Source organism: Erythranthe guttata, chromosome 10, assembly GCF_056151865.1.
Source record: "Erythranthe guttata isolate IM_541 chromosome 10, IM_541, whole genome shotgun sequence".
Classification (NCBI taxonomy): Eukaryota; Viridiplantae; Streptophyta; class Magnoliopsida; order Lamiales; family Phrymaceae; genus Erythranthe; species Erythranthe guttata.
This window is the reverse complement of record NC_142542.1, coordinates 6,176,342-6,194,574: the sequence shown is the minus strand read 5'-3', so window position 1 is coordinate 6,194,574 and position 18,233 is coordinate 6,176,342. Positions and strand designations below refer to the sequence as shown.

Genomic DNA, 18,233 nt, shown 5'->3' with positions numbered 1-18,233 from the left:
TTTGTTGAGTTTAACACCACAAGGATGTATGTGTAAGAAGATTCATAGTTGATGTGGGTGATTGTAATTATCAAAACACGAAAGGTTTTCTTTTTGTAATTTGATCCTAAATAGGGGCCGGGTGACTTTAATTTACCCTAATAATATAGTGTACTACTATAAATCCAAAATATAAAAGTAACAAATTAAATATAGAAGAAATATAAATGTTGGTAGGTGAAGAAAATAAAAATAATAAATGTAGGGGGTGGGGGTGGGGGTGGGGGCGTGTTGAGAGCACGCGTACAGGTTGATTTAAAGTGAAGAAGATAGAATCGTGTCTCTTTCCCATCCCTTGTCGCTCTATCTATCTATCGATCTCCAAATTTCTCACACACACACACACACACACACACACACACACACACACACACACACACACACACTGTATATCTACTAGCATACACACTCACACTGTCACACACACACACACACACACACTAACAACACGCAGAAAGTAGGAAAGTTGAAAAATGGCTGTCGTAAATGCATCATCTCTCGTTGCTTTCAGACAGCTATCTTCTTCTTCTTCTTCTCCTTCTCTTATGCCTCCCACTTCCAAACAAATGCCCTTTGCATCAGCAAAAAATAGGGTTTTTTGTACTTCCACATTTGCCCTCAAGAACATCAATACTTCCGAAACTGTGGATTTAATCGAAGAGGAAAATGAAATAGAATCATCCGAGACTGTATTGTATTCCTTCTCTCCTTTACCGTTGCTGCTTTTCGCTGCTCTTCCTGGAGGTATTTAATAAATAATAAAAATAATCCCCCACTTTTTACATTTATTTATTTATTTATTTATTTTACGATGTTGAAATGAATTGCATTGATGTTTAATCTGTTTGGTTGTAGTTATGTAGTAGATGTATGCATTATGCAATGCTGTCTTGTCATAAAAATAAAATCGAATTTCGAATGCAATGTAGGAATTAGGAACCCTAAATGTTGAAAATGCAATTTTGTTTTGGGGGAGAATTTCTTTCCACGGTCGGTATTGAATCTGTTATATTTATGCCTAAAATCGTAATATTCATATACTTAATGTCGAATATATTCCGGAAGCTACTAGATTATTACTACCATATTGACTTGATCGTAAATTTTAAATCAGCTACAACGGTGACTTCTCTGTTTAGCCCTTTTGTCGAGATCGTAAAGTCGTTGAATCTCCCTGGTTGGCTAGTGCACTGGGGTCACCCTGGGAACATGGTACACTTACTTTTCATCATTGTTCCTTTAATCCATTCTTGTTCAGACAACCTCGACAAAAAAAAAAAAAAATAGCTGATTTCTCGAATGACTCTCTCTATAATAAACTTGTCATAACTTTTTGTAGGCTGTTGTGCTTTTCGCTATGGGTGGTTACGGGACTTATTTGGGCTTCCGTATTCGCTTCTCAGATGATGTTGTAAGGAATCAGATCACAAATATATTATGTATACTTTTACGATGGATAACTTGTTACGAAATATTTCAATCTAAAGATGCTTAAACTTATTTATTAAACTTATTTGCAGGAGGAGAAGGCGAAGGCGAAAGATTTGCATCCTAAGCTTCTTGCAGGAATGTTCTTCTTCTTTGCTCTTGGAGCTACTGGTGGAGTTACGTCTCTTCTCACTTCAGACAAGCCCATCTTAGAAAGGTATATATATATATATACACACACACACAAATATATCTATAGATCTTGAGAAAACCAGACGATTTTCCATTTCACAACAAATTTTTTTTTTCCGTTTTTCTCTTGCAGTCCTCATGCTGTAACAGGTTTGATCGGGCTTGCACTTTTAACACTTCAGACAGTATTGCCAACACTATTTGAGGTAATAACCTTAATCGAAACAAAATAATTTTTTTTCTCGTGTTATTCTTTCTCTGTATTCTAATTCTTGATTTTTTTATTTTTTTATTTTTGTATAGGGAAATTCGGGATTGCGCAATGTACATGCAATATTGGGCAGTGGCATTATGACATTGTTCCTCGTTCATGCGGCTTTAGGGCTTCAACTAGGGTTGAGTTACTAATCCCATTTGACAAAAGGCGAAAGCCATAAGAGATATATTTGATGGCATCAAATCTAATGGTGCTCATTCTTTATAGACTATAGTGTACTAAAAAATAAAATTATATCTACTGTTACTTAAATTGAAATTAGCTTGATGCTAAAAAGAAAAGTTGGACCCTCGGCTCCTACTTAAAGCGCATCTCGTACATTTTTTTCCATGAAAATGCGTTCGATTTTCCGACTATTGAACTGTGATCCTGTGCTATTTCAATTGCTGCAGTTTTTACAATATCTCAATGTTGTGCTTACTAATTAATACTCAAGTGATGTATAAGCTATGCCTGGTAATTTCAATTAAGTGAAGATTTAATAGAGACAGCAATCAAAATTAAGGGTGAAAATCGAATCGGAATTAGCACTTGGAACGGAAAAATCTGTTCAAAATCGGCGAACTTCAAAAACACAACAATATTTGTATCATATATGTATATTTTGGAGAAAAAAAAAAGATTAATAAAAATTGGAAGCATTTTCAAAAATTAAAATCGGATAAAAAAGATTCCCTTGTAATTGATTTTTTTAGAATTTACAGTGAAAAATAATTAAATATTGTTCTAAAATTGTAAATTTTCAGAACTAATTCATAAAAAAATGGAAAATTTGTTTCAATGATTAATTTTGGGCCCAAGTCAAAATACATTGACTAATAATTCCACTAATCCACTACTATTGAGATCCACAAACCTAATGTATATATATTAATTACATATTTTCACATGCAACCAACGAATATGATTCAAATAAGAATCTCCATCAATTTATTATTATTGTTATGGGTATGGCCAATAATAGGATATTAATCTAATCCACCACGTCTAAGTTACACATATGGTCGCATACTAATTGGACGCACGTCCACACAATTATTTACATGCAATATTCGTTTCCCTTCCCTATTATTCTTAGGTGTTGTTTGCAAAACATTTAAAAGAAATCAGAAGTCGGAGATTATGATTTAAGTTAATGATAAGTATTTATTTTTAAAAGTTAGGGGTGTTTGCAAAAGTTATAAAAGTTGGTCTAGTGGTATTTTTCTTATTTCAGCTCAAATCAACTTATTCTAAAAGGAATAGAAGCAAAAGTTAACATTGCAAACACTAATCCATAAAAGCTCATAATCACTTTCCATAAGCTTTCACAAATACCACCTTAACATGTAACTCAAATGACCATTTTGACTGGAAAATTGCCCGAGAATGCGGAGAGTTGTAAAGATGTGCAAACAGATCTAAATTATCGAGCTTAATTCGAGCTCAATCGAATAAAATAATTGTTTGAAACTTTATTAACTATTTAACTAATTAAAAGTTAAAATTAGTACAAAAACAATAGTTCAATTTAACCTTCTCTAGATAGAAGGGGTATATTATTATTATTATTATTATTATTATTATTATTATTATTATTATTATTATTATTATTATTATTATTATTATTATTATTATTATTATTATTATATCAAAAAAGAAAAGAAAAAAAGGGGTATATTATTACCATAAAAATATTAAAACCATAAAATGACACTATCATGATCAATGTAAATTAATATTATTTTCCTTGGCAACGAAAGTGCAGATATCGACCAAATTCATTGAATCTCTTTGGGTTAGTATTCCTTTTTTTTCATTTAATTTTATTTTGGAAAAGAAATAAATTTGAGGATTTTATTAAAAAATAAAAGCTTCTTTAACATTCAAATCAGATCTAAAAATATTTATGAGATACATTATTTTTTAGTAAATACATTATGACTGCTTAAAATAACAGTATTTTCAAATACTTCCCTAATATGAGTCCCAATTAAAAAAATCCAAATTAAATACAAAATTTATTATGGGAAAAAGGGGCAAGTTATACAAAAAATGGGCCAAACATGGAATAAGACATTCACCAACTCACGTACACCTTCTAATGCACAGTGTACAACTCTTCAACTGCCAAAACTTCCTCCACCATTCCCACCTACCGGCTACCAACACAAACCAAAAAAAAACCCAAAATAGCCAATAATATATCCACCGTTGATCAACCCTTCAATCGCCACTCTGCACCGTCGGATTAACCGGGGCCCACCCGAAGGCGTTTGATAGGCGGGTCCGGGTAGGGTAGTTGTTTTGTTGTGCTGGTTTTTCCAACGGAAACTTGGGAGAAAGAGTCCGAATTATTCGGATCCGTCTCTATATATACCCGCTTCTCCGTTCCGTAAAATCACACTGCATTTGCGCTTCATTTCTCTGGTCTGTAGATCTGCACTTCTCCATTTTCACCAAAGGTTTGCTTACGTCATCAGATCTGGTTATTTACCTCTGTTATTGTTTAGATCCATGTTTTCGTATTGCTTTTTTTTTTTTTAATTTTTTTTTATGTATTTGCGTATGAATTCATGTGTTCAAAACGAAAACGTCGGCAGATTTGGTGTTTTTCTCTGCAGACGAATAAGCAGTTTTTTGGTTGGTGTTTTTTTTTTTTTAATCGAACTCACCAAATCTAAGAGTTGCTTCTCAGAATTTGATGAATGAAGCGTTAATTTTCGTGTTGTTTAATCTGAGATTCAGATCTTGTTGCGTTTTTGTTTTTGACAGAGAGAATTTTATGATTTTGGGATAAGGATCTGTATCTTGCTGTACGTAATTCGTGATCCAATGATATATCTGATGCGTAAATTTAATGACATTAATTAGATTTATATTTATAGATCTGTATGGTCTGGAATTATATGTTTCTAGATTATTCCTTAACATGACGTAGAAATTGTGATTATTTGGATCATATTAGTTGGTGTAATTATTTTGCAAATTTCAATTTGGTTTTAGTTGGTGTAATTAGACACTGAAATTTTAATTAATTCTTCTGCAGTGTCTGATTTTAAGAAATATTATATTGAATCAGATGCTTGGGTGATGAGCCAATAATCTACATATTTAATTCAAGCAGAGATCTCTATTTTGTTCTGAAAATTAACATGAGTGTGATGTGCTTGATATGTTTTTACATTCAAATGTCTGGTTTTATTGCTAAATGCTACCTAAACTAACACATAACCTGTCAATTTTGTTTCAGAAAAAAACATGGACACCTTCCTATTCACCTCAGAGTCCGTCAACGAAGGACACCCCGACAAGCTCTGCGATCAAGTCTCGGACGCCATTCTCGATGCTTGCCTCGAACAGGACCCCGAGAGCAAAGTTGCCTGCGAGACATGCACCAAGACCAACATGGTCATGGTCTTTGGTGAGATCACAACCAAGGCTAACGTTGACTACGAGAAGATAGTCCGATCCACATGCAGAGGCATCGGCTTCATCTCGCCAGATGTTGGCCTTGATGCTGACAACTGCAAAGTCCTGGTCAACATCGAGCAACAGAGCCCCGACATTGCCCAGGGTGTCCACGGTCACCTCACCAAGAAACCCGAAGACATCGGAGCTGGTGACCAAGGCCACATGTTCGGCTATGCCACCGATGAAACACCTGAGCTCATGCCATTGACTCATGTCCTGGCTACAAAACTTGGTGCTAAGCTCACTGAAGTGAGAAAGAACAAAACTTGCGGTTGGTTGAGGCCCGATGGAAAAACCCAAGTCACTGTCGAGTACAAGAACGACAATGGTGCTATGGTTCCGATCAGAGTCCACACTGTCCTAATCTCCACTCAGCATGACGAAACCGTCACAAACGAGCAGATTGCGATCGACTTGAAAGAGCATGTGATCAAGCCAGTGATTCCAGCTCAGTATCTTGATGACAAAACCATCTTCCACCTTAACCCATCTGGCCGATTCGTGATCGGTGGCCCACATGGAGATGCTGGTCTCACCGGAAGGAAGATCATCATCGACACCTACGGTGGCTGGGGTGCCCACGGTGGTGGTGCTTTCTCCGGCAAAGATCCAACCAAGGTTGACAGGAGCGGTGCCTACATTGTGAGGCAGGCGGCAAAGAGTATCGTTGCCTCTGGGCTTGCTCGCAGGTGCATTGTGCAGGTTTCGTATGCTATCGGTGTGGCTGAGCCGCTCTCTGTGTTTGTTGATACTTACAAGACTGGAACGATTCCGGACAAGGATATTCTGGTTCTTATTAAGGAGAACTTTGACTTCAGGCCCGGAATGATTGCTATCAACCTTGACTTGAAGAGAGGAGGTAACTTTAGGTACCAGAAGACTGCTGCATACGGTCACTTTGGTCGTGATGATGCTGACTTCACCTGGGAGACTGTCAAGACACTCAAGCCTAAAGCTTGAGTCTTTTTTTAAGGGCTACATATATACAGACAACACTTCTGCAAATTGGTATTTTATTTTCTTTTGTTGTTGGAATTATATTAGTTGCAGATTGAATAAACAAAGTTGGCTGGCTGGATATATATCGAAGGTTGCGCGGATATGTTGAAGGACGCCGAGATCGAAGATTAGTACGGGTTTTAATTTTTTTTAAAATTTTTATTTTGAGGGATATGCATGGGAGAGTCTATTGTATTTGTTGAATGTGTTTGTTGTTATTTTGATGTTTGTTTTGCGGTTAGCAAAGTTGTTATCCTACTATTCTATTTTTCTGCAGCAGGCTCAGTAGTCTGGAATGAGTCTTTGCTTTGAATGTATTATGTCTTTTTTCATACTTTCTGAAATTACCAAACTGTTCTATGAAAATTGTTTTTTCATATTTTTTTAAATATTTTTCATTTATTTTTTAACCGTCAAGAAAAATCACAAAAAATCATATACTATATAGCACACATTTTTTGCTAAAAGTAGTTGAAATGTTCAAAAAAATGTTATTACACTCAAATATATAATAAAAAAATGTTATTAAGTAACTTGTTCATTTAAAAACTGGTTCACTAATTTTTGAATTATTAACAAAAATCACAAATTTTGTTAAAATGACTTAAATTTTGATTTTTTTAAATATATTTTGTTCAAAATCATTATATTGTTCAAATATTATAGTAGTTAAGAAATTGTTCGTCTAAATGTGTTTCACAATCTTCAAGAAAAATCACAAATCGCATATGCCGGAGATTCCGGCCTCAGGTGTAGATTTTTTCCAGCTTCTGTCGAAGACATCTTGATTTAATCGCTTTGGACCCCTCTGCAGTCCGCATTCATGCCCCATGACTTTTAGTTGGAGGCTTCCATAACCCCGGTGGAGATTTGCTCAGCCGGTTTGGGGATTTGACGTCTCACACCGGAGGCGACAAAATAACGTATAGCTAGTTCGAAATTTTATCCAGAAAGCCATACGAATGAGAATGACAATAAAAGAAGAAAATTGATAATACTTAACAATTGGAGCCCACAAATTATGCAGTGAACTCTGTAAATGAGGTAATCTTTCACAGTTCAGACTCCTCCAGAGAATTTTCATTATCATTTCTTGAAATTGTAGTCATATATGATAATACAGAAAAATCGATTGATGTTTTAAAATATAGTGAGTTGTTCATCAAATCAATTTTCTACTTCCATTTTCCCCTATTCTCCCCACTTTTATCTCGTCATCTCATCTGCGCGCAACACCTCTTTATTCCTTACAAGTTACGAATGGTGATGTCATTATCCAATTCTCGCAACTTAACCCCTTGTGAAGCTCTTTTACGGACATTAGAGCTTTTTTTACCACTTAAATAACATTTGATGCTCAGTCAATTTCAGAAAATGCACCGGGATGAAACTTGTTACATAATGCTTTTGCAGCAGCACTAATCCTTCCTTTGTCCTGCAATTAGTTTCCGTAAATTCAGCAAATTTATTGCAAGTATCACTTTGTCGTAACAAGTTGATATTCAACTTCTATATACCCATTTACCTTTCCTTTGAAGCTAATGATCAGAGGATCTCTTCTTGATTCCCGATAGCCCCCTTCATGTACCAAGGAAATGGGATAGTAAAATAGTAACACGGAATGGCGAAAAGGTAAATAAATGAAGAAATCCATTACAAAAGTGTTTTCTTACCGATGAATAAATCAGGAAATTCAAAACACATTTCTGAAAGAGGCTGAGCAGCTTCCACCTACATAATGGATGATTTTAAATTTGTAAAATTATACATGGTACAAAATGTATTTAGGGGAATTATCATGGTAGTCAAAATCGGGATTCTAGGTAGAATCGAAAAGCAAGTGTAGAATCGGAATCGTAAAATCGCATCGTATAATCGTAGGATTTTAAGTATCTTCTATATTAAATATATAAAATAACTCCTCAAACATATAAAAGATCCCAAAACATCTTAACATAGTTTAACCATAAATAAAATGTCTCAACTCTCAATTAAAGGACTAATAAACTAGCTTAAGTCATCAATATTTGCATTTGGATCTAATTCATCTTCACTCCCCTCATCATCACCATCATCATTATCACCTACCTGTTAGAACTTTAGCATAATACTTGCATTGAATCGTTTTTTAATCATTCACAGTTGGCAAATTTAGCTCAATTGCACAATTCAATTTTTGCCCATACTTAAAATCGGTAGAATCCCATAAAAATCGCGGATGTTAACGATTTTAAGGACTTAAATGCCGATCCTAAAGGATTTTAACACACTTGGATTTTAATAGCGATTTGACAAGGTGGAGGGGGTTAGAATCTTAGAATCCTAGGATTTTAGGATGCCAATCCCGATTTTAACTACCATGGGAATTATAAATGAATTACACTAGAAGGAATATTCTTACTTAACAAAGGGTCGTTAAAAATGCACGAAAGGCAGATATACATTTCATAAACATATATGATAGGTGAATTTATTTTTTCTATCGAACTCTGGCAAAAGCAGAAGAATAACAGATACTAACAATTGATTCACACAAGACTCACATCCGAAAGAGTTGTTGACAGTCTCTTCAACACAAATGGTTCCGTAATTGCTAAAAGCCCGTTGGATTTCATTAACTCAATCAAGCAATTCCACTCCTCGTCCAGCTCATCAATATTTGTCGCGGTAAGAATTATCACATTTTGGCACTTGATCTATGAAATACAAATCGGAAACAAAATTATTCAAGATTCCGCTTTCAGATAGTAATCAAGAAGAGAAAAAAAAAACAAAGAAACTCAGGACCAGGTGTTCGAAAATGAATCTCTTGTACTTGGATGATTGATAAATAAATCAACTAAAAACAGAAATAACTGTGTAAAATGCACACGCCGAAAAAACAGAGATTAAAGATAATGTTAACTTACCAAAGGAACACTCAATTTCTCATGATGCCACAACTCAGTGATGCCTTCAGGCAACTGCGCCATCTGAAATTGAAAGCAGACAAATCAATAGTCAATAGTAGCGAAAAAGAAGATAATATGTTGAAGATGTAATAGTATCATAATTCATAAGGATTGCCATTCAGTGGATTAATCAATCTTTTCTCGATTTTTTCGAATACGTCAAACTTAAAAACGGTATTTTGTACGTGGTTGGGCAACGGCGAAGAAATTAATCAATTTTTAATTTCATCAAGGGTATTATTTTCTTCTCTGTAATAATTGTGTTCCCATCCCTTCTTGACATCAAGGGTATAATAATAACATTAAATCATAAATTTCACATCTACGTTACCTCATTCCTATGCCCTGTGCACCTTTCTCCAATGAGATGCCTCAAATAATCTTCAAATTCTTCATCAGGCGCCTTCGAGAAAGAACGTTACTAAGTGAATGTAATGATAGTAAAAGTAATAATACTAGGAAGACTAAATTAATTAGGTTACTACATATTTCAGAAATATCAAGGTGTACCATGCGGACACCAAATGCCTTCGCAACACCAGCTACAGTGACATCTGATGGTAATGGACCAACCCCTCCGTATATGAAAACCTGCAGTAACAGCAGGCTCAAGTTTCACAGTGAACACATAACATGCACATGCACACAGAGCAAATGCAAAAGAAAAGTTTACCATATCATTTCTCGATTTTTGTCTCTCAACTTCCTCTGCAACAGAATCAATCTGGAAATATGACCTTAAGTGAAGTTAAATATATAGTGGAAGTCAACGCAAGGATATCTTAAGACTTTGTATTGTCAGAAACATTTTGACAAAGTCATACAAACACTACTTTGCTTCTTGAATCTTAGAATGAAGAAAATAGTAGACAGAATTAGAAAGCATAATGACGATTTTCCAGCATGATACAAGTATACGGAAGATCCGCAGTTCTGTTTTAAAGAATATTCGAAGTGAAAGACATCGCATTGGATGGAAGGTTCTATATGCATTAATAAAAAATCAAAAATTAGTATTAACAGATTTTCTTTGCCTTGTTTTATCAAAAAGCACATCCAAAATGAAAACACAAAGATGATGCAAAAGTCTATTAATTGCCATGTTCGATGCGATTTTGTGTCTACCCTACCTTCTAAGGTTTCTTATTAGGCTGCGGCTATATGCAATACTCATTCCACTTGTGCAAGACCAAATTAAAGAAAGATTCCAAAAGATTCTATTTTATTAAGATGGAATGACAAGTATGCCCATAAATTAAATTGGTTTTTTTTTTCTCATGTAAGACCAAATACAAATAATGAGAAAAAAAACAAAAATTCGACACCAAGGCGTCGAAAAACTATGCTACAAATCGACACTTAAGCGTCGAATTTCATAGGTAAAAATCGACATTGACATGTCGAATTTATAGCACAAATTCAAATGTCGAATTTTATACCTCAAAATCGACATCTAAATGTCGATTTTTAGCTGTAAAATTCGACCTGTACATGTCGACTTCGTTTGCGCGGGATTTTTTTTGGAAAATCGATATTCTAGCTAAAAAAAACCCATAAATGCATACATTCTTGGGTTCTTCCATCGTAAAATCTTCTATTTTGATGTCTCATTACTCCATATTTGCCATCTTTGTAAGATTTGTTGAGTTTTGATGATTTTGAATTTCTAGGTTTTGTGGGTTAATGGAGGAGGAAGGAGAAAGGTCTTGTGGGTTTTGGAAGATGGAGAAGATGATAGTTGATCTTGTGGTTTTGTGGTCTTGTGATAGGGTTTTTTGTGTTTTTGAATTTTTGGTCTTGCATATTTGGAATTTTTTAATTTTTTAATAAATAAGGGTATTATAGTATTTATACATTGAAAATTTTAATTTGGTCTTGCACAAGTGGAATTAGTCTTGCATATAGCCGCAGCCTTCTTATTATTACTATGCATGGTTCTTCCAAACCAGTACATCTTATTGTGCTGCGAGTAAATCAAACTTGAGAAAATATAGAGTTTACTGTAGAAAAAAATTAAGAGGTAAAAATCTTAAAACAACTTACGTCGTTTCTGGTAACAGCAATATGTGCAACAGCCCAGCCTATTAAATGGAGCTTTCTACACAATATGGATCCCATCCGATCCTCAACAGTGCCAAACCTGAGCTATGAAACCAACACAAGTATATCATTTACAAAATGACAGAAAACCGATATGCCACCCACGGTAAGATACAGCATCCAGTTAAAATAAATATTAAAAAAAAAAAAAAAAAAAAAAAAAAAAAAAAAAAGAGATCAAGATCAATTGAATCCCCCAGAAAGTAATCAAGATAACAGTCGGCTACAAAAACTTACAGGATTTCATCTCCCACAGCAATGACTGAGGCTGTAAACATGCTTTGCAGATTCACATCGTCACTTCTCAAGCCATTGCAAATAACAGACGATGACTGAGAAATGAGCTTTTTAGCTCTCCCTGCTCTTTCCAATCTTCCATCAGAAAGCAAATAGGCAGGTCTGAATTTATCTTCACTACTGCTGGATTCGCTACGGCACAACAGTGCATTAGGAACGGTGTCATGAATGTTACCAATTGAGGTGTAACTGCATGAAATTAGGTAAATAAAATGAATATCAAAATACGAACAAGGAAAGCACAGAAACTATCAAAATTTGCTGGATTAAAGGAATTTTAGGAAAGTTTACCCTCGATCATAAAGGCTGCAATAAGGAACCTTGCAAGCCAAGAGAAAAGCCCAAACATCTCTGCAACACAATTAGTGGAAGGTAAGACCAGGTGCTGATGCAGTAATAGAGGGACTAAATCTTGCAATCAATTAAACGTTATGTTTATTTATGAAATACGGAACACTTATAATATCTCTTTATATGTTATTTACTGTTTGTAGTTTGTATTTCCTTGATAATTTTATTAAATTCTAAACATAAACCCTCGGGAAAAATACTGGACTCGCCACTGGTTGAGGGTGAGTTCAAGTACACAAAATCCAATACATGCACACACACACACACACACACAAATACAATATAACTCCGGTAAAAAATGGCTAATCTGAAATATTCACGCATAAATGTTTCAGACATCAATTATAACAAATCACGAAAGTCCTATCATACAGCACGGAATAATAAAATAATCCATGAAAGGCATAAATACAATTTAAATATAGAGAACTGACCTGTATGACCAATCCAAGACGGGATTCACTCTCATGAAAGGCGGCCATCCAGGTGAACTAGGGGAGAACTGCTCCTGCCCTACCTGGAATAATAACCGGGAAAATAGTTCATTATCCTTTTTCTCACTCATTAGTTAGTTGTGCACAAGTTACAAATCTATGAGAAATCAAATAAATTATACGTACTGCAGTAGGATCACCAATTCGGACACCAAGAAAAATAGCTCTGATAGGATTAGATTTTAGAAGAGCCTCCAGGCCAGACTTGAAATCCAGGCGAATGATATCCATTTGTAATTTGTAACTGCCATTCGAAGAAAAAGGAATCGATCATTAGTTGAAGAATACACACACACACACACATTTATATATATATATATATATATATATATATATATATATATATATATATATATATATATATATATATATAGAGAGAGAGAGAGAGAGAGAGAGAGAGAGAGAGAGAGAGAGAGAGAGAGAGAATCACATACGTAGAAGCTGTTTCATAAGTGAATGAGTTGATTTCAGGGAAGACAGTAGGGTTCTCGAAATAAATTGTCCTTATTGGAAAAGGGATTTCAGCATCCTCGGAATCCCTAACGGATGGATTCTTACCAGCGACGTGCAAATAATAGCTCGCCCTGATAAGGTGCAACAAAACCTAGAAACATAGAAACTGATGCTGTTATACGTTTGTAACATTCACGAAGGAAGATACAGCTATTAAGGAGCATATAAAAAGTAACTTACAGTTGAATCCTTTCCTCCATTGAAGCTTAAGGCAACCTCTTCAACACTGTCGATGAAAATATTTAGTACTGAATCTAGTTTTCCGAGGTCAGTTAAAAGATAAAGCAAAACTAGCATAAAAAGGAAAACCTCATTCGGGACTCTTTCTTCAAGACATTTATGACCGTATTTTCTTTCGTACATCACCCGAGAGAGAATATTAGCCAATCAAAAAAAAATTATGGTTCTAGATGTATCTTAAGAGACAGAAACAGAAAGTTCCCATGAAAAACTTTATTGATATGACAAACGAACAAATGTAGGGACCACAAAATCGAATCTGCCGATTTCGGAAAACCTGAAAATATGCGGAATGTGCCACATTTCAGTTCATGGGTAAACCAGTATCCTAAATTCCTAATCTGGATAATTTCCAAAACTTGTTCATATACATATCGTATTTCCACTAGTCCACTTATACGAAAAGCTATCCGAATTTATTAATGTATGAAATACGGATAACAGCCAGTCCCATCCATAAATGAATAAAAAAGATCCGTTCAGAACTTCCCAGAGACAAACACGCAAAAGCATCGACAATAGCTTGAATCTAACAAGCCTTCAGCACAAACATCAATGCCACATGAATTATAATTATTAGATGCCATCATCTAAATTCAAATACATGCATTCCTCTTTGGTAAAACAGATACACACACACACAAGATATTCAGTGAACAGATTGCAATGTTATCGATGAAAGAGAAACGAGGCATACGAGTAGAGGGCGAGAGCCCGTTGGATAACGTAGACGGCGTTGTTGTATTTTGTCTTCAATCTTACATCATCACTTTCATTTATTGCTTTATCGATCTCCATATTTCGATTGTACCAACCTAACCCTGTGAATGCAAACACAAAAAAGGCGTCTGCAGTCAATTCAACAAACACGTAATGGGCGAAATTCAACAAATTGTCTGCGGGAAGAACATTGACATAAGATATGTTTTTTTCCTGAGAATTCAGAGAATGAATGTAAGAAAACTAATATACACCTACATTATCAACAAATTCGATTTTCATTCAAAAATAATAAATAAGAAGCAAAAAAATTAGGGCTTTTACAGTGGAATTGCAACTTCTGGTCAGAAAACCATCGAATGATGAATCTCCGAAAACAAGGTCGGAATCTGTAAAAATGGAAGTGTTAATGATCAGAATGTAAGGAAGATTTTACGCTTGAATTTTGAAGGGTTTACGAATGGAGTATTATGATTATTTTCCTGCCGTTTATTTCCTTGTATTTGGATAAAAATCTTTTTTGAATGCTCCAAAATAGATCTCCTATTAAATGCCAAATAAATTATTTTGATTTATCCATATTCCAAGAAATAAAATAAATAAAAATTATGTATTAAATAAACACCGTTAGAGCGATTTGTAAGATATCTCACTAGCCTCACGTGGGATATACATAGACGCAATGTGACGACATTCGGCGCAATGTTAGAAATTAAGTCGGAAAGCATGTAATGCGACATAGGCCGGGGAGGGGCCAATTTACGACATATCAAGAGTGCACAAGCGGGGCTCTTTCTAATGAACTGATCCAGATCGCACGGAACATTATAAGTTCGCCCTTAACAGACAAGTGCGACTCGTACTAGTCACACCAGAACCAGGGTCCCCAACCCCAGACGAGTGCCCACCATCCCATCCTTACGATAGGCATAAATACAAGATTGGAGCAAAGAGAAACACAACTCTCTCTCTCTCTCTCCCTATTGTGGTACTACTCGGGTTTTTCTCACTTCACGCCCAACCCACATCTCCAATTCGCGATAACGCCATTCAGGCTAAATCAGTATTCTATTATCTTATATATATAAGAAAGAAACGTTAAGGCAACCTAAGAAATCCTAATGACATATTTGTAAAAATAAATTAATTTATGTGTACATATAATTTTTGTTATCTCCTAATTAGCAACCATTTTTTTCTAATTACTTTAACATGAAATCTCATATAGCACAATCATAATCCACTACATCTATATATATATATATATATATATATATATATATATATATATATATATATATATATATATATATATATATATATATATATATATCCTATTTTCTAAAAAAATATTGCTTCATTTATTCAATAATCAATTTCATATTATGACAATGAAGTCTTTATAATTTTTTAGAATGAGTTTGTATTATTAAATTTGTATATACTAGCATTTTTTTCCGAAACGATATACATGATAGCATTTCAAATGAAAATAATTATTAATTTAATATATGATAATAATAATTATAATAAAATTAAGGGCAAATTACCAAAACCCCCCTGAGGTAACTCTGAATAACGAAAATTCCCCCCACGTTCTCGTAATTACGAAAACCCCCCTAAGGTATGCAGACATCTTACAAATCGCTCTAACGGTGTTAAACTCAATAGAATCTTTTTGATTCTCTCGAATATTCCTCCGATAATACCAATTTTGCCCTTGTACACGAATTTACCCTTAGGGGGGTAATTGTAAGCATTTTATTTAATGAGGGGTCATAAATATATACTCTTCATGAAATATATAAGTGTCTTCAAAATACTTATTTTTCTTAAATTAAACCCAAATATAATCAATCATTATGAATGTATAATGTATTTTTATTGGATTAAAAAAATCAATGGATGAGATTTCAAAATTTAATTATTTTTTATATATAAAATTAAATATTTTACAATTCGAGAAATACAACCATGCATCATTCAAGCTAAAAGCATAAATCCGTATGAATACTCCTCTGGATAAATAAAATCAATTAAAATATATAAATAAAAAAAATAAAAAAATTATAATATCAAATTATCAATACGAATTACAAAGTAATAAATAAATTTATAAAAGCAATAAATCATCAAGTGAAAGGGATGTCAGGGGGGATTTTCGTTATTTAGGCTTACCTCAGGGGGGTTTTGGTAATTTGTCATTTATTTATTACATATTTAACAGAAGGATATAATAGACAATTCACGTTTTCGGTTAAAAAAATTCGGTCAACCATTAGTCAAGGGGGTTTTTCGTAATTACGAGAACGTGAGGGGGATTTTCGTTATTTAGGCTTATCTCAGGGGGGTTTTGGTAATTTGCCCTAAAACTAATTAATGGTATCTGTAACACAAATTTTGGTTAAGGAATCAAAGTGATCAGAGTTGAAACTCATTCCTTCGGCCCAATTTCTAATATGGCCCAGTAAGAAAACCACACCAGCAAATATTAAAAAAAATAAAAAATAAATAAAAATAAAAAATTAAAGACACGTGTCAGCCAGGTAAAGAGTCCATGCAACGTGGGATTGCAAAGGCAATGAGGGCTTTGCGGGAAAGCTCTATGGTTTGGACTTTGGAGTGTATAAAAACTAAAAAGGTCTGTGATATTAGAAAAAACAATAATAAAAAAAAATGGCTTCTTCCATACTCCGTTGTTGGGCAGCGGCAAGTAGATCGGGTATTTTGGTTAGTCGGAAAGCTATATGTCGCAGTTATTAAGGTGCCGAACGAATATCCTCGGCGGCGGCGGCGGCGATGCTGATGTTACCACCGTCGTTTGAAGAGAGAAGCAGTATCGGAGAAGAAGAAATAAAATTAGAATCAGAAAGAGAGGCGGTGGTGGTCACGGTTGGGTAGCGTTGTATAAGGGCCGGGGGTGTTCAACTTGGATCTGTATCTATACAATCCAATCTCCCACCGTCGCATAAAACTTCAATGTGGTTCACTCCTTCCCCATCCCTGGATTAGCAACTTTAATTTATTTCTTTTTATATTTTGGGTAAACTTCATTTTACATACATGTACTTTACCCAACGTATAAAATGCTCCCCTGAACTTCAAATTGATTCAAAGAAGCCCCTCCTCTGTTTAATGGAAAAGGGATTTCAGCATCCTCGTACGGATGGATTCTTACTGCATGCAAATAATAGCTGGCCCTGATAAGGTGCAAGAAAACCTAGAAACGTGGAAACTGATGCTGTTATACATTTGTAACATTCACGAAGGAAGATACAGCTATATATTAAGGAGCTGAGCATATAAAAAGTAACTTACAGTTGAATCCTTTCCTCCATTGAAGCTTAAGACAACCTATTTAGTAGTGAATCTAGTTTGCCGAGGTTAAAGCAAAACTAGCCCAATAATAATAAAAATGTCGCAAAAGCCCAGCCCGTGAAAGCTAACTTCAAAGCTCAAACCCATTTATTTCGGCCCAATTTCTATTATGGCCCAGTTGAGAATAAAAGTGATAGAGAGCCATGGAAGAAAACCACCTGCAAATATCAAAAAGGACATGTAAGGAGTTCATGCAACGTGGGATTGCAAAGGCAATTTAGGACTTTGGTAGTAAAGAGTTCATGCAACGTGGGATTGCAAAGGCAATTTAGGACTTTGCAATATTACATTTTACCAAGTAAGTGGAATATAATACTTAATAAACTGCATTTCCATGACATCTTCTCCAAATTTGGTCAGGAAAAGTTGAACAGATGACAAAAGATTAATAATGGCTGCCGCTGTTGGATTTAAAAAGCAACGAGGGAGCACAATTTGGCCCAATAGTAGAGAATTCTAGAAGATCTTTAATATAGCACAATTTGTCACAAGACTATACGATTCTAGAATCCTCCATTCGTAGCCTTTAGATCAAGATGATCACCAACCATCTATTGAGGAGATGGAGTTGTACAAATAGGGCTTAGAGGATCTTCATTTGTATGTAGGAGATTGCATTTGTATGTAGGAGATTGCAGGTATCTCTCCGAACGATTCCCATTTACAATGATCAACTCCACTCTCTCCGTCGGGTGAAAAAAATGTTTTCAATTATTGATTTTTTTAACTAGGTGTGCTATTAATTAGGTCAAGCATGAAAAAAATGTTTTCAATTATTGATTTTTTTAACTAGTCGTTGCC

The 18,233-nt window shown here is 34.7% G+C and overlaps 3 protein-coding genes across 4 annotated transcripts; 2 read left to right on the top strand and 1 right to left on the bottom strand.

Annotated features, from left to right (window-relative positions):
* Window positions 1-409: 409 nt before the first annotated feature.
* Window positions 410-2,228, top strand: LOC105966321 (translation initiation factor). The gene is made up of 7 exons (XM_012990883.2): window positions 410-428; window positions 470-783; window positions 1,154-1,251; window positions 1,379-1,450; window positions 1,560-1,684; window positions 1,793-1,865; window positions 1,963-2,228. Exons 2-7 carry the CDS (start codon window positions 513-515, stop codon window positions 2,065-2,067), a joined length of 744 nt encoding a protein of 247 aa, XP_012846337.2. The 5' UTR covers window positions 410-428; window positions 470-512; the 3' UTR covers window positions 2,068-2,228.
* A 1,713-nt stretch (window positions 2,229-3,941) lies between these two features.
* On the top strand, window positions 3,942-6,777 carry MAT3 (methionine adenosyltransferase 3). Its single transcript, XM_012990881.2, has 2 exons — window positions 3,942-4,380; window positions 5,169-6,777. The coding sequence occupies exon 2, from the start codon at window positions 5,177-5,179 to the stop codon at window positions 6,347-6,349; it is 1,173 nt and encodes a 390-aa protein (XP_012846335.2). The 5' UTR covers window positions 3,942-4,380; window positions 5,169-5,176; the 3' UTR covers window positions 6,350-6,777.
* Window positions 6,778-7,357: 580 nt separating this feature from the next.
* On the bottom strand, window positions 7,358-14,618 carry LOC105966332 (bifunctional cytosolic FAD synthase/FAD diphosphatase-like). Of its 2 annotated transcripts, none has more exons than XM_088823768.1 (17): window positions 14,379-14,618; window positions 14,032-14,155; window positions 13,275-13,320; window positions 13,016-13,185; window positions 12,708-12,825; window positions 12,522-12,604; window positions 12,028-12,087; window positions 11,677-11,925; window positions 11,383-11,479; window positions 10,013-10,063; window positions 9,850-9,930; window positions 9,671-9,742; window positions 9,298-9,360; window positions 8,932-9,084; window positions 8,062-8,119; window positions 7,914-7,966; window positions 7,358-7,823 (listed from the first exon to the last, which is right to left on the bottom strand). In XM_088823768.1, the coding sequence occupies exons 2-17, from the start codon at window positions 14,130-14,132 to the stop codon at window positions 7,746-7,748; spliced, it is 1,533 nt and encodes a 510-aa protein (XP_088679894.1). In that variant the 5' UTR covers window positions 14,133-14,155; window positions 14,379-14,618; the 3' UTR covers window positions 7,358-7,745. The 2 variants fall into 2 exon arrangements, with proteins under 2 accessions (XP_088679894.1, XP_088679895.1); XM_088823769.1 differs by having other exon boundaries at window positions 14,393-14,599.
* Window positions 14,619-18,233: the final 3,615 nt, after the last annotated feature.

Bases quoted from the DNA above. Each gene is read 5' to 3' on its own strand.
- LOC105966321 (XM_012990883.2), top strand. From the start codon at position 513: ATGGCTGTCGTAAATGCATCATCTCTCGTTGCTTTCAGACAGCTATCT. The intron at 1,252-1,378 runs GTACACTTACTT...AACTTTTTGTAG, and splicing joins GGGGTCACCCTGGGAACATG to GCTGTTGTGCTTTTCGCTAT. The intron at 1,866-1,962 runs GTAATAACCTTA...ATTTTTGTATAG, and splicing joins TATTGCCAACACTATTTGAG to GGAAATTCGGGATTGCGCAA.
- MAT3 (XM_012990881.2), top strand. From the start codon at position 5,177: ATGGACACCTTCCTATTCACCTCAGAGTCCGTCAACGAAGGACACCCC.
- LOC105966332 (XM_088823768.1), bottom strand. From the start codon at position 14,132: ATGGAGATCGATAAAGCAATAAATGAAAGTGATGATGTAAGATTGAAG. The intron at 9,361-9,670 runs GTAACGTAGATG...TTTCAATTTCAG, and splicing joins GCACAGGGCATAGGAATGAG to ATGGCGCAGTTGCCTGAAGG. The intron at 8,120-8,931 runs GTGAGTCTTGTG...TCCATTATGTAG, and splicing joins TGTCAACAACTCTTTCGGAT to GTGGAAGCTGCTCAGCCTCT.